Source organism: Mytilus trossulus, chromosome 1, assembly GCF_036588685.1.
Source record: "Mytilus trossulus isolate FHL-02 chromosome 1, PNRI_Mtr1.1.1.hap1, whole genome shotgun sequence".
NCBI lineage: Eukaryota > Metazoa > Mollusca > Bivalvia > Mytilida > Mytilidae > Mytilus > Mytilus trossulus.
In genome coordinates this window covers 21,768,089-21,782,286 of record NC_086373.1, presented here as the reverse complement: position 1 = coordinate 21,782,286, position 14,198 = coordinate 21,768,089, and the positions used below count along the sequence as shown (strand labels likewise).

Genomic DNA, 14,198 nt, shown 5'->3' with positions numbered 1-14,198 from the left:
GGTTAGGCAGGTAGAACAAAATAAACATCCTTTTCCTTTACTTCTCTTAAAGAAAAATACCCTTTTATACTTTCATAAATTTTATTTTAAATTCAAGTATGTTTGATTCCTAGTTATTTGTATACATAAATAGATAATATAAATAATATGTAAATTGAAGCATAATTCTACAAGATCACCTCAAATTTTAACCTCTGACAAATAAAAGCTAGGAGTGCGTGATCAGTCCTTATTGTACATATTGAAGTTGTTGCAAGAAAAAAGTTGAATACTTCAAAGGCATTTAATTATAAGCAAGTAAAATGGCTCTGTAGAAAATCATTCTTGATATTACCGTTTTTAAAATAGTTCACCAATTCCAACAATTATGTAAAGTTTCCACTCAATCAATCAAAGCAAACACAAGTTATGTGGTAAAATATGTAAAATTCCTTAGATCTGACAATCCCTTAACTCTGGAACCAGGAAGCAAAAAAATTAAATTCACAGAGGAGGCTGCCTTTCATCAATACCCACAATAAATTAAAGTTTGGAGGAAATCACTACAGGAAAACTGGAGTTAGTATATGATTTGTGAAAATTTGCTGGTTTAGAAAAAAGAACATTGTTTTAAACAGGAACCACAGATATTCCTTGTATACAGAGTTCAAACTTTGGACAAACTGGACAAACATCAATATCAACATAAAACCACAATAAAACCATTAATATAAAAGGCATATATGATTTGTATTCATATAAATATTGAGTTGTGACAGATGTTATAACCAAGGTAATTATCAATGTGACTTCTATCCATATAACCTGAAACATTGCATAATTTCGTCAAGATAATAAGTATGAATTAACATTTATTAGTAAAGTTCTTTGCATAACAAAAGAAAATCTGTCTTTAAACTGATATACAATACGTTACTTTTACAGAATAGAATCTGATATCTAAAGATCTTAGTCATATACCTGTATCATCTTTATACAACAATACTGCTTCATATTTGTTTTTTTCTGTCAGGTATTGGTGATACTAAAGACACTTACTTTTTCTAAACTTCATTCTTCTGTTTTTACTGATTATTTATACCCCTTTCTCATCTTTTAAAAACAAGCTAGACAGATATGTACACCTTACAATCATTACATACACCAAATACAATCGACATAATTCTAACAGTATCTTAGAAAAGGACCTTACTACTGAAACAAAACATTGACAAATAGGCCATGAAAATAATACCAAGGGCAGACATGTACAATTTTCAATCATTCCATACACCAAATATAGTTAACCTTTTGCTCATAATATTAGAAAAACAAACCAAAAAAACACAAAAGCTTTACATGGACTAATAAAATGTGAACATTAGGTCATGGTCAGATGAAACTTGCCAGACTGACATGTACACCTTACACTCATTCCACACACCTAACAAAGTTGACCTGCTGCTTACAGTGTCTGAAAAAAGACCTAATCATGTTTATATTGATCACATATCCATGAAATGAACCTGGTCTTATGGACATGTAGACCTTGCAAGGAACCCTTATATGCTGCACCTGTGCTATTTGCACAGTCAAATTGCACAGACCCTAAAATAATTTGTGATATAAGTCACTGACCTTGTTTATGATGTTCACAATGCATTTCCATGGATTTTTATTTATGAAAAATCAATAAAAATACAGGTTCACCAAATATTTACATTGTTTGCTCCAAATTAATCAAAGTGCTTGTAAGCACTAAAGGTTAAAGACTGCTTTAATTTATCCATGGGAAGAAAAATAATAATATAGCATTGTTCAAAGCACTGGTTTTATTGATTTAAATACAATTCTGGATAAAGGAAGATAACTCTATTTTTAAAGATGACTTTAACAATGACATGATTGATATATTAGAACAGATATAAGGTCTCTGAACCTTGCAAAAGTTATTTAATTTTCTTGAAAAGTATAACATCATTTTGTGATTTGACTATCTGATCATATATTACATTGATAAATTTATCTATGTATAAATTATTTTAATCAATGTGCTACATTTTGTGTGACTCAATGCTTAGAAGATTTAGATATCAAGTCAGTACCATAACATTTTGATTTCATGCAATCTTCTCCCCAAAAAAAAATGTTTTACCCAAAATATTTCATTTGACACAGCTGTTGGATTTGCAGTTTACAAAGAATAACCATACATTGTATCATTTATACTGGCCTAAAAAAACATTAGAAATCTCAGTCTATCTTTGCTTTCTGCCTGTTTTTAAGCCTTGTACAAATAAAACTTATATTATTCTATGTATAGTTTCCTATTAATCATAAAAAGAAAAAAAGAGAAATTCTAATAACAAAAAGACATTACTTTTTTTTTGCAAGTAGCTGCTAAACCATGAAAAAGAGGAGATTTAATAATGAAAACACATGCAATGTATTAATTTCAGCCATTTAGATTAAAAAATGTACAAAGGTAGGATAGGAATCTCACATGAGTACATTCTGTTAATGTTTTACAAAATTCTGTAATTTAGGAGCAGTAGGAAATAAGACATTCAGGGGGAAGGGTAAATGAATGGATAGACTACATCATCATTACATATGGTTATATTTGATATTTCATAGATCTTGCAATGTTTATCATTTTTGCTGTTCACAACTTCTGTTTATACTGAAATAGTTAACAATGTAATTGGCAAAATCCCCATATTGTAAATAAATGTCATGCTAAGCCAACAGACACTGTCCCAATAACAACCATAAAGTGTCTATAAATCTGATATTAAAGTTTGTCATCAAAGGGCAATAATTCCTGCAAGTCAATTGATGTTTTTTAGTCTTCGAACCATTTTTCTAAACCTGCTTTTGCTCATAATTTATGCAGTTTATATGATAATTTGCAAATTCCTCAATTTTATCATTTTGGTAAAAATGGAATTTCCTGAATTTCTAAACAATTTGACCAATGTCAGAGTTACTAGATCTGTTATGGTTTTCAATATATTGGATAAAGTCTTAAATTTTAACATTGTTTTCTATTTTTTTTTAGTAACAACAGCCATATTGGATGATAAACATTAGCATCAATAAATTTTTTTCAAACTTCCCACATGAATCAGCGGTTTATATTCTTCATTGTCCTTTGGCTGCAAATCCCTGATTATCTATAACTATCACAATTAAAAGGATCAAGTTTCCCAAAGATTTGAAAACTCTGAGTCATATAACTAAAGGATTTAGTCATAATCACTTACCAGAGTTAAATGAATATGTGTATATGTCGTGTACAAGTTGCGATTTTGTACAGGTTATAACATGTTCAGAAATATTGTACATGTTATAACTTGTATAATGCAAAAATACAAGTTATAACATGTACAAAAGTATCTCGTACATGTTATAACCTGTACAAAATATTGCTTAAAAATGGTTTTAACTTGTACAAAATAAAAAAATAAGGATATGTTTCTATTATCGCAACAGATGTTATTGACCTCAATAATATTTTCATAACTTTTTTTATTATTCCTTTATGTGTGTTTTGTCCTTTTTTGATACAGTTAATGTCCAGGGGTCGGTATTACGAAGCATTCCTAAGACTTGTCATAAGATATATCTTAGACTTAGGACATGCCTTATGATCCTTTTATGACTATCTATTGACATATCTTTATTTGATGAATTATTTTGTGAGTGTCCACTTTGAAGGCAATAGTAAAATACTTTCATTCTAGTTGACACTAAAAGACATAAGAGGATAGCCAGGACAGATGTGTCTACAAATAAAATTGGGAATGAAAATAGGGTTCGGTCTAAAAGAAAACAACCCGCCTATGGAGCAGACAACCTCCAAAGAACACAAATACATGCTTTCAAAGTAGAGGATATATATTTAAAAACATCAAAATGACATTCGCCTCATGCAATAATCTTATAGTCTATAAAAAAAAATTGAGTTATAAATTTTCATAAGTCATGCTGAGGGCCAAAAAATGTTGAAGAGTAGATCCAAAGATATTGATAATGAAGCGTGGTCCAATGAAAACAATTTCAACTCTATCTTGCTTTTACAGAGTAAGCATATAAGACATTGCAAGCTTTTAGTAAATAGTGTCACACTTATTAAAGCCATGAAGGACTACATACATGTAAAACATGCAATTACATGAAAACACATTTTGCCAACATAAGTCATGAAACATATATTTCTGAAACTTTGTGATTATTGACCTCTACAGAAAAGACACGTTCTGGCCTATTCATTGTTTTTCTTTATGCATTGGTGAATTTAAATGTATATTTTACTTCATTACGGTTTATTTAAAATTTTGTACAAGTTAAACACATTTTTAATTTTTGTACAGGTTATAACATGTATGAGGTACTTTTGTACATGTTATAACTTGTATTTTGCATTATACAAGTTATAACATGTACAATATTTTTGTACATGTTATAACCTGTACAAAATCGCAACTTGTACACGACATATACAAATAAGGAGATGCAGGACCATTGCCAATGAAACAACAATCTACCGTGAGTTCAATATTAATATTCATTTGATACCAATTTTCGTGGATTTCTTGGGTAAAGATGAACCATGAATTTAAATGTCCAACGTAAAAAAAAAATTCCATAGGCTTATATGTATGTATGTAGAATTCGGCAAAACCACTAACAATCAAAAAACCACTAACATGCAAATTTTCATCAATCCATGAAAATTAGTACCCACGAAAAGAAATGAATCCACAGTATTAGAGACCAAAAGATGAGGATGTGAACTATAGGACACTATACCGGCTTTAGCACTGGTTCATCATAAATTTATGCAACTGATTTTCTAGCATATCATAGTATATATTCAGTGTTGCTTTTTAGTTATTATCTATTTCAATGTTTGACCAAAACTTCTACAAATTCTTCAAATTTTTTTTCCTTAATTGTAAATCCACATAAAAAGAAAATGACTTACCTCCCTTGGTTGACTAGCAATGTCTATAGATTTATCACTGTTATATTTGATTGGAGCGCCACCTGTCTGTATTAAAGTTCCATAACCAGTAGGTGTGAAGAATGCTGGGATACCTGCTCCACCAGCTCTTATTCTCTCAGCCAGCGTACCCTAAAGTTTAAATCATCTAATACAAAAGTTAGCTATGACTGATGTGTTTATAGTCATTAATAAGAAGTTGTGAACATTAGCATTCTTATCTTTCACCCACTTATAATTCAAAGAATCAAAAACTGCAAATATTTTTCTGATACATCTGAAAAACTCCCACATATAACATCAAGCTGTTGACCAAATATGGTTCAGTAGTTTCTCAAAAATGTGTAACGAAAATATTAAGATCAATCAAGATATTGAATATTCAAAGTAAAGTATCCACAAATACTAAGTAGGAGACATACAGATAAAACAAATGTGCTCACATAACAACTATGTAGTTATTCTGTTAATTTGTAACTGATAAAAGGGGGGACAAAAAAAGTTTGACAAATGTATTGATCCATTTTCAATGAATAAGTACATTTTTTTAGTGGCCAGCTGAATAGATATAGGAAGATGTGGTGTGAGTGCCAACAATACAACTCTCCATCCAAATAACAATTTATAACAGTAAACCATTATAGGTCAATGTACAGCCTTCAACAAGGAGCCTAGGCTAACACTGAACAACAAGCTATAATAAAATTAACGGTACCAATTTTCTTGCACCAGATGCGCATTTCGACAATACATGTCTCTTCAGTGATGCTCGTGGCCAAAATATTTGAAATCCAAAGCTTATATAAAAGATGAAGAGCTATAATTCAAAAGTTTCAAAATTACTAGTGTAAAACCGTTCAAACGGGAACACCAACGGTCTAATCTATATAAAAAATGAGAAATGAGAAACATGTATATTAAATCACATAAACAAACGACAACTACTGTCTCTCAAGGGATGGGGTTTTCTCACAGTATTGAAGTGTCTTCTGCTCTTTTCTGCTCTTTGATTGGGTTGTTGTTTCCTTAAGACATTCCCAATTTGCTTTTTCAATTTTATGGACAAATAGAATGAGGGATAGATGGATGGATAAAATTTGTTGTCTGGTTGATGTCTCATTAACACAAATTACACATCTTGTGCAGTATAATCAATCTGCAAACACACATGAAATGTCCCCTCATTTTTTTTTCAAAAACAAATACAAATATACCTGTGGTGTTAGCTCAACTTCCAATTCACCTGACAAATACTGTCGTTCAAATTCTGCATTCTCCCCCACATATGATGATATCATACGCTTAACCTGTAATATAATTTAACAATACAATGACTTTTTAATTCAATGAATAATTAGTCTCACTTCTAAAAGTAACACAGAATTATTTTGAAGAGCTGTTTCAATAACAAATTCTTAAATAAAATTTTCAGGTGTTGATAATAACAAGAATTTAATCATCACATTTTCAATTGAAAAAACTATTATTAACTATTATTAAAAAATACTCATAACCATTCAATTTTCTAACTTCTTTTAAAATTCATAAGCTAAAAATGTCAAAAATTTTCTTTTATACCTGCACCTACATGTACATTCTTAGCTTTTACAAAAGATTCATATCTGGGTTACCGCAAGGTGATAGTTTTATTGAGTTGACATGTTTCGCTGCTAACATGGCTAATGCGGCGTCATCAGGACAATATTACAGAGTTTTCATGTTCATAAAGTGTATATAATGCGGTTGTATTAATTATGATGTAAAAGAATAAAAGTGAAAGTGAAAATGTAAAATAGTAACCTTAGCCATCCTGTGTTGTAGTTACAACCGTCAGCCTCATGTCTACCGACCAGTTCCGTTCTACCACCAACCTCACTGAAGAAACCGCCCATACCTTGAAGAAAAGAAAAACCCGCGACGAAGATATGGTGGATAATACAACCGCACCCGCAACTGCACCCGCTCCTATTACGATAACCATCCAAGAGAAAAAATTAGCCCACTTTAGAACCTTACGGAAATTGAACTTTAAATTCATCCGCAGCATACATAAGTATACAAAGTCAAAGTAATTCGGAATACCAGGCATTTTACTTAAAGAAAAAAGGAAGGAACCAGAACCAAGATGAACCACATAAACCACAAACCTAATTTATAAAGAAAAGCTTGATCTACGGACATTTTATTAGCAAAGTTAATTTTTATGAACATATCTACCAAGATTTACAATTCCCAAAACTGCGGCAATCATACACTTCACCCTTTACTACCTCAATGGAAGCAGTACCTCCCTCGGAGCGAAGCCAGTTGAATTGGTATGGGATGGCCAATGGGGTGTTGTCCAATTTGGAAATGAACTGACATTTTATAAACCTCTATGAGGACCACTACACAGACGTGCAAAAATAGCAGCTATATAACCACATCGTTAATAACTTTATTGACTAACTTTCACTTTTAACTATACTAGATTCTTATTTTAATTTCACTTTCACTTTCTATTTATATATGAACCTCAATCACAGTGACTACGGAACATACCAGTTAAGATAAACATTTGTTTTTATTTCTATTTTTAACTTTTATTCTTGCAACATTATGAACACTATTTTACATTTTCACTTTCACTTTTATTCTTTTACGTCATAATTAATACAACCGCATTATATACACTTTATGAACATGAAAACTCTGTAATATTGTCCTGATGACGGCGCAATAGCGGCGTAACATGTCGACTCAATAAAACTATCACCTTGCGGTAACCCAGATGTTGTTGTCTCTACATATCATATTTCCATGAGGTTTTAAGACAACCGCAGCATACTTCGTATCCATCTTGGTTACTCTACCAGCTTTTCCATTAGAAGGTGTTGGTTCACTCGTCACAAAAGATTCATATGATTATTATCCAAACTCTAAACAACAACATGTAGGTTAATTACTTCCTGGTCAAATCAACTGTCCATACCTGTTTCTGCTTAAGTAACAATCCAAGACCAAAATCATCCACACCAGCGTTGTTACTGACAATTGTTAAATCTTTCACCTTTGTTTTCAGTAAAGCTTGAATTAGGTTCTCAGGTATTCCACATAATCCAAATCCTGTTCAAAAATAAATAGAGTAGTTTGATTTGTGCTTGCAGACCGTGCAAGGGCTGTATAGCCAGTCAAGGTCGTTAAAAACTTCCATTTGTTGTTGATTGGTGCTTTTATACCGAACAAATATATACTTCAGCTGTTGTCTGCTCTATGGTCGGGTGGTTGTCGCTTTGACATATGGACCATAATTTGGTATTCGGGCCTTTGGTTTCTTTTTGTATCCTTTTTTATAAGTTCTAAAATTTTAACTTTTATTTTGTGGGTTGTGTTGGTGTTAGAATAGTATGAATGGAACAATTGAGTTTTTCGAGAAAAAATTAATACATTTTGATTCACCGTTTACGTGACAGGAAACCAAACAGGAAACCAATCTTTATTTTCTTTATTTTGCACAATATAATTCAAAAGGCATAAATAAACACCATTACTAGTGTTACTTGCTTCATGTTAATATTTAAAATCTATTTTCAATCTTATATTAAAGTTTTTTTTAAACGTGACAGGAAACCATAAGAAACCCAAAGCATTTTTTAGTTTTATTTTATCGCAAAATCTGCTTAAAATAATCTGAACAGTATACTTTTTCTTAAAATCCATCTTAAATATAACAGTATTATAAAACTCCTAAATATGTGCTTGTTTTGAAAACAATTAGTACAATTTATTCAGAATTTTCAATATTTTCTTCATTGATACAGGATACCATAATCGTTGTATCTTGATGTTTTGGCCAAAAAAATATATTTATATTTGGTTTTGAAATTCCAGTTATATAAAATTTATTCCAAATCATTGGCAATGTAAAATTCTTTAAATCCAGTAAAGAAAAATACTTTTAACTTGGAATTAAAATCTTTAAAATAGGCACCATGTGATATTTGTGACCTGTACACCATCTACATGGTTTCCACATTTTAACCTACTTTAGTTGACTAAAATCAATAAAGTACTTCCTTTCAAGTCATGCCTGGTAAAAGTTTACTTTTCCTTTGACAAGTTTATTGCGTTTCTGTAAAGTGTTTGCAGAACAATGAAAAAAAAAAAATAATTAAAAATTGTGACAAAGTTACCAACTGTGTACATTCCAAGTGTAACGGTATATTAACATGCATTTTTCATTTAATTATCTTTATTCACCTAAAATATCCAGTAATATTTACTGCTGAAGCAAAATCAATCCAACAAACATTGGCACCATGATAAGAGACGTAATTTCGATTGAATTTTCCAATGACCCTTTACATCGTCATTGGGAAACGTAGTGTGTTTAAACGTCGGTCAAATCTGAAATCGATTTTGTCAAGTCATTGGGTATTTATTTTCACACAAGATCATATGTAACATTATGCACATAGGAAAAATAATAGACCCCAGGCGCAATCTCTTTGAAAATTGTATTTTCCTTTTTTAAACAAGTCGAAACAAGTCTACAGATTATGTTTGCTAGAAACAAAAACAATGTTTAGAACTAGTATATCGTATGTCCGGCTGTAAGGGCGTGATCACATGTTAGTCACATGTTTCACGTATGACCGGAAATGATTAGAACTTAAGGACAAAAACAATTTTAATAAATAACTGGACTTCTGTTTCGTGTGAAATGTAACGCATAACGATAACGTCATTTTCTTACTTAATTATTACGAAGATCAAAACAAGAATGTAAATCATCTCTGATTTACCTGTTTGAACATCTCGCGAGAGTTCATATTTGCATATTCTTTTTAAGAATTCTATTACAACAAAGCAGATTACATCATCTAAAATTTGCGTTACGAAATCGGACACAAAAGTCACGCCACTGTTCTTACATCTGCTACATAAATACTTATAGTACTCGGCATTTTCTTATCACTATTCTTATTGGTCAATGTTCTTTGTTATTTGAAAGCAAAAGTTACGAATTTGCCGGTGACGATTATCTATAAATCAGTCAGCGTTATGCTCTTCGGAAGCAAAAAGTAACGCGAGAAACGACACAAAATTACAGTTGTAGAATCTTTGAAATTCGTATATTTCAATTTTTTTTCTAGGGAAGAGTAGCATACACTTGTATGTTGATAAAAATAATGGCATCTTTAGATGTAGTTACAACTTTTCTTACAGTAATTCACATTTTATCACTTTTCTATACATGTAGTTATAGGAAACGGAGCCCATTAGCAAATTATGGTCCATATTCACCATTTCCTTTCTCAATTTTATTGTAGCATAAATATGACTACACATCTATATAACAGTTTCCAAGTTTGCAGATGAATAATATGCTACAACCGAAAAAACCTTACTAATACTGTAAATTCATTTATTTTTATAGGTACTAATTTTCATGGATTGAGGAAAACTTGCATTTTCATGAATATTTCTTTTTTGCTTTTGGCAAAATCTGCATACATTCCTTCCAAAATTTGGTAAATCATTGAACATTAAAATGTTGTGGTTCCCTTATTCCCATGAAAATTATTATTCACAGAATATCAAGGAAGCCACTGCATGCAAAGACATGACTTGTATTTACCATCCCTTACATTTTTGGAAAATGAAGAACACTATCTTGTAATTTAGATCTATAAATACTTTTCACCTTTTATGTGTAACTTGAAAATAACTAGTTATAGACTCAGAGGAAATAAGCAATAAAAGTAAACAAACCTCCAACCAACAGTTTTGATCCATCTGGTATATCTTGTATGGCTTCATCAGCTGAATCAAAGAATTTAGCTTTATATCTTCTGCCGGATGTACTGAAGTTGCTGGATGCCTACAGAAAAACATCTAACAGAATTATACATTGTGATAAGTCCTTACATAAATATGAGGGTTGTATATCCCTAAAATTATACAAATAGTAGACTAGTTTATTTTTATTTATTTTTTAGTTGCAATCTTAAAATTTATTGTGTTTTTATCTAGTCTAATTCCAGAACTTCCGCTTTTGAAATTTTTATGATAAAAAAATCACAATGGTCAAAACCATTTGCTTGACCATATTGATTCTTAAATAAACCATATTTAAACATAAAAATAAAAATTATGAAAAATGTTGACGATCTGCTTTCTGGCATTTCTGGAAATTGATAATTAGTAGAGAGTTCTACTAATGAAATCTTCAAGCACCAACTGTACAATAAAAATCCCTTTTAAAAGAAAGGCTGTCCAAAATTAACATTGACCAAAAATGTGTTCTGTTTAATGAAGTGAAACCAATTGTCCACTTTAAATTGGTGTAGCAATGCCCTTTAACGTCAGGCATCAAACAGTCATTTTCAGTTACACTTAGCGTCAAATTGGTTGAAATTTTACCGTAGTTCGTCAAACTATCCTTATCCTGATTGTCAGAGGTCTCAAATAATCATCGTTACTGCCATTTTTGGGAAAAAATTAACTTGATTCATCAAAATCAGTTGATGATTTTGTCGTCTAAAAACAAGGGTACCTTTTATTGCCATACTTCAAAAATAACCGTTTAAGTCATTTGCCAAGAATTTCTACCGTTATTTGTCATAAAAGTACCCCCATTACAACCCTCTTAAATGCCATGCTTTGATTTATACCAATTCACTAAATCGTTTATTCTGGTTCTTCAATAATTCTTCATTTTTATTCAAAGATTTACGCTAGTAAATATCATGCAGAGTAAGTATGCACACTTAGCTTTAGTCTGACAGTGTGACAAGAAAATGCATATTTATTTTAAAAGCACTCTTTATAAAGGTATAGTACACTGGAATAGTTTGGCTGAATTCAAAATACCATTATTACTAAAACTCCCACAACTGAACCAACCTCTGACTATACTGCTGCCTTCCTTACACAGGATTTTTTAAATCATAGACTGGGATAAAACAGTCATTAAGGAGTGATGATCAAATTTAATCAATCTGTACAGCAGGCACCTTCATGCAATTGTATCATTGAAGAATAAGCATGTCTTTTATAATTGTATATATATATATCTTTATCCAACGCAGTCATAGGTTTGAACGTAGTTTTCAATTTAGACTCGTTTATATTTTTTGTTTGGGCATGTATCATATTTTCCCTCCGGTTTTTATGATCCGTTCATCCTATATATTGACTCTTAAAATTCAAGAGTTAATCTAAAAATGAGGGTACTTTCTCTAAAAAATGAGGGTACTTTTTATATGGCCTTCCAAATACCGTTTCGATCCCTGACATCACTGAAGAGACATTTATTGTCGAAATCCGGATATGGTGTACTAAAGAAATATTGACACCGAATGTTTGTGGCACAACATCCTGTCCACAAGTTAACAAATTTTTTTTTCTGTGACATATTAAATTTGTATTAAGATCCATTTTGTTACATCTTGTGATCAATTTTATTTGGCAATCGTCAATGGCAGTCAGCAGGGTTAAAGAACATCAGTTGTTCGACCTGTTAGTCAAATGCGTTTTGTTTAAATATACTTTTTCACGCTTTTGGTCTTTTGGAAAATGTTGTTTGTGCTGTTTTTAGACCCTTCTACAACGAAATTTGTTTAACATGCACACATATAAAAATTGGGGTTTTTATCCAACGCAGTCATAGGTTTGAACGTAGTTTTCAATTTAGACTCGTTTATATATCTTTGATTATATCCTGCTCGTTTGATATGATTCATTTGTCCTAAGCATACTTGTTTTACTTTAAATTGTTTTGTTTGGAACTAGACTAAGTAAAATCTCAATAGAGCTTAAGTTTTCTGTTTACTCAGAATATAAAATATACATGTAAGCTTTTGATATTGAACATTTGTTGAACTTGAGCACTATTTTAGGCCAAAAAAAATATATGTCTGTTTAAGGTTACATTTATAATCTAAATTAATTGGGTATGTAGGTCGGTTTTTCCATTTTATTTTTTGTACCCTGACTTTGAGTTGTGTGGTCTTTCTTCCTGTATTTTTAATGATGGATTATTTCCCTTTGTTATTGATTAGAAAAAAATGGCAGCAAAATGTTTATATAATCACACTAGTCGCAAATTTTCTAAAAACAGATATCATATTCATGATTATGAACATTGGGAAGTATCAGGCAACACTATCTTCACTTTTAACATGGGGTTGGTTGAGTAACCGTTAACAGACATATATTTTGTTTTGGCCTTACTAACAGAAGCCTGCATGAAGAGACAAGGAAGAGGGGGGATAGGACCTTTATCGGGACTCGAGGATCGGGTGTTTTGAAGCTCGGGATTTAGCGATCGGGGAATTCTTTTTTTGATTTTCGGGACCTCAGGATTTCGTGTTTTTAAGTCCGGGATTTTGGGATTTCGTGTTTTTAAGCCAGGGAATTCAGGATCAGGACCCCTCCTACACTCCCTCAAGGAAGGGAGGGTCAATAAACTATGCAAGTTCTAGTGTGTGGGTTTGTTTAGTGTACACATCAAGTTGGTGTACGCAACAACTGCCAAACAGTGAAAAACAAAAGATGTGTTTATCTCTTGTTTATTTCAGTGAATCTGTTTAGGGGTCAGAAATGTGAATGGTCCCTCAATAGAAGTAGTAGGTCAAATAACAATCAATCAAATAACAATCAAGTCAACATCAACAACCTCCTAAACATACACTTATCAATGGAAGACAGTTCGCAGTTAGCCTCAATTTGCACGGTTTGACATTTGTTCTGAAAATTTGCAGGACACAGGTCATGGTTGTACACAATAAGGGAGATAATTTCAATCTGGGTAAAGGGAGACAATCTAGAAGAACACTGTTTTTTGGTTATATTCTTGCGAAGTTATGCATATTGTAAGCATACTTGTATTTTAAATTTACGATTCCAGTCTATTAAATCGAGTAAAGTCTCTTGTGTCGCTTAAAATTATTTTTCTAGGAACATGTTTGCAAAATTGGAGGTGTGTTCCTATGAACCAATGAAAACAGTTTAAAATTCCGCAAAATTCGAACTATAGACTTATCACCCTTTTCTTATATTTATTTAACATATGTTGCTTTATATAATAGAAGGTATCATATAAACTATATAAGATCATATAAAGACTTTAATATATAGTTTATAATGTAAGGGTTGGACATGGTGCTCCGGAAGGGTAGACAGAGTCTTGCTACATTAGAGACACCTGTTGTGTTGCTTATTACCG

At 31.5% G+C, this 14,198-nt stretch overlaps 1 protein-coding gene across 1 annotated transcript in view; it reads right to left on the bottom strand.

Annotated features, from left to right (window-relative positions):
* Positions 1 to 13,765, bottom strand: part of LOC134718817 (succinyl-CoA:3-ketoacid coenzyme A transferase 1, mitochondrial-like) — a 31,675-nt gene extending 17,910 nt beyond the window's left edge. Inside the window, exons 1-5 of the mRNA XM_063581567.1 lie at positions 13,663 to 13,765; positions 10,742 to 10,850; positions 7,959 to 8,092; positions 6,202 to 6,294; positions 4,970 to 5,119 (exon numbers count right to left, since the gene is read on the bottom strand). Of these exons, the coding sequence (XP_063437637.1) occupies positions 4,970 to 5,119; positions 6,202 to 6,294; positions 7,959 to 8,092; positions 10,742 to 10,850; positions 13,663 to 13,746 (570 nt within the window). The 5' untranslated portion in view covers positions 13,747 to 13,765. The remainder of the gene's footprint in view (positions 1 to 4,969; positions 5,120 to 6,201; positions 6,295 to 7,958; positions 8,093 to 10,741; positions 10,851 to 13,662) is intronic.
* Positions 13,766 to 14,198: the final 433 nt, after the last annotated feature.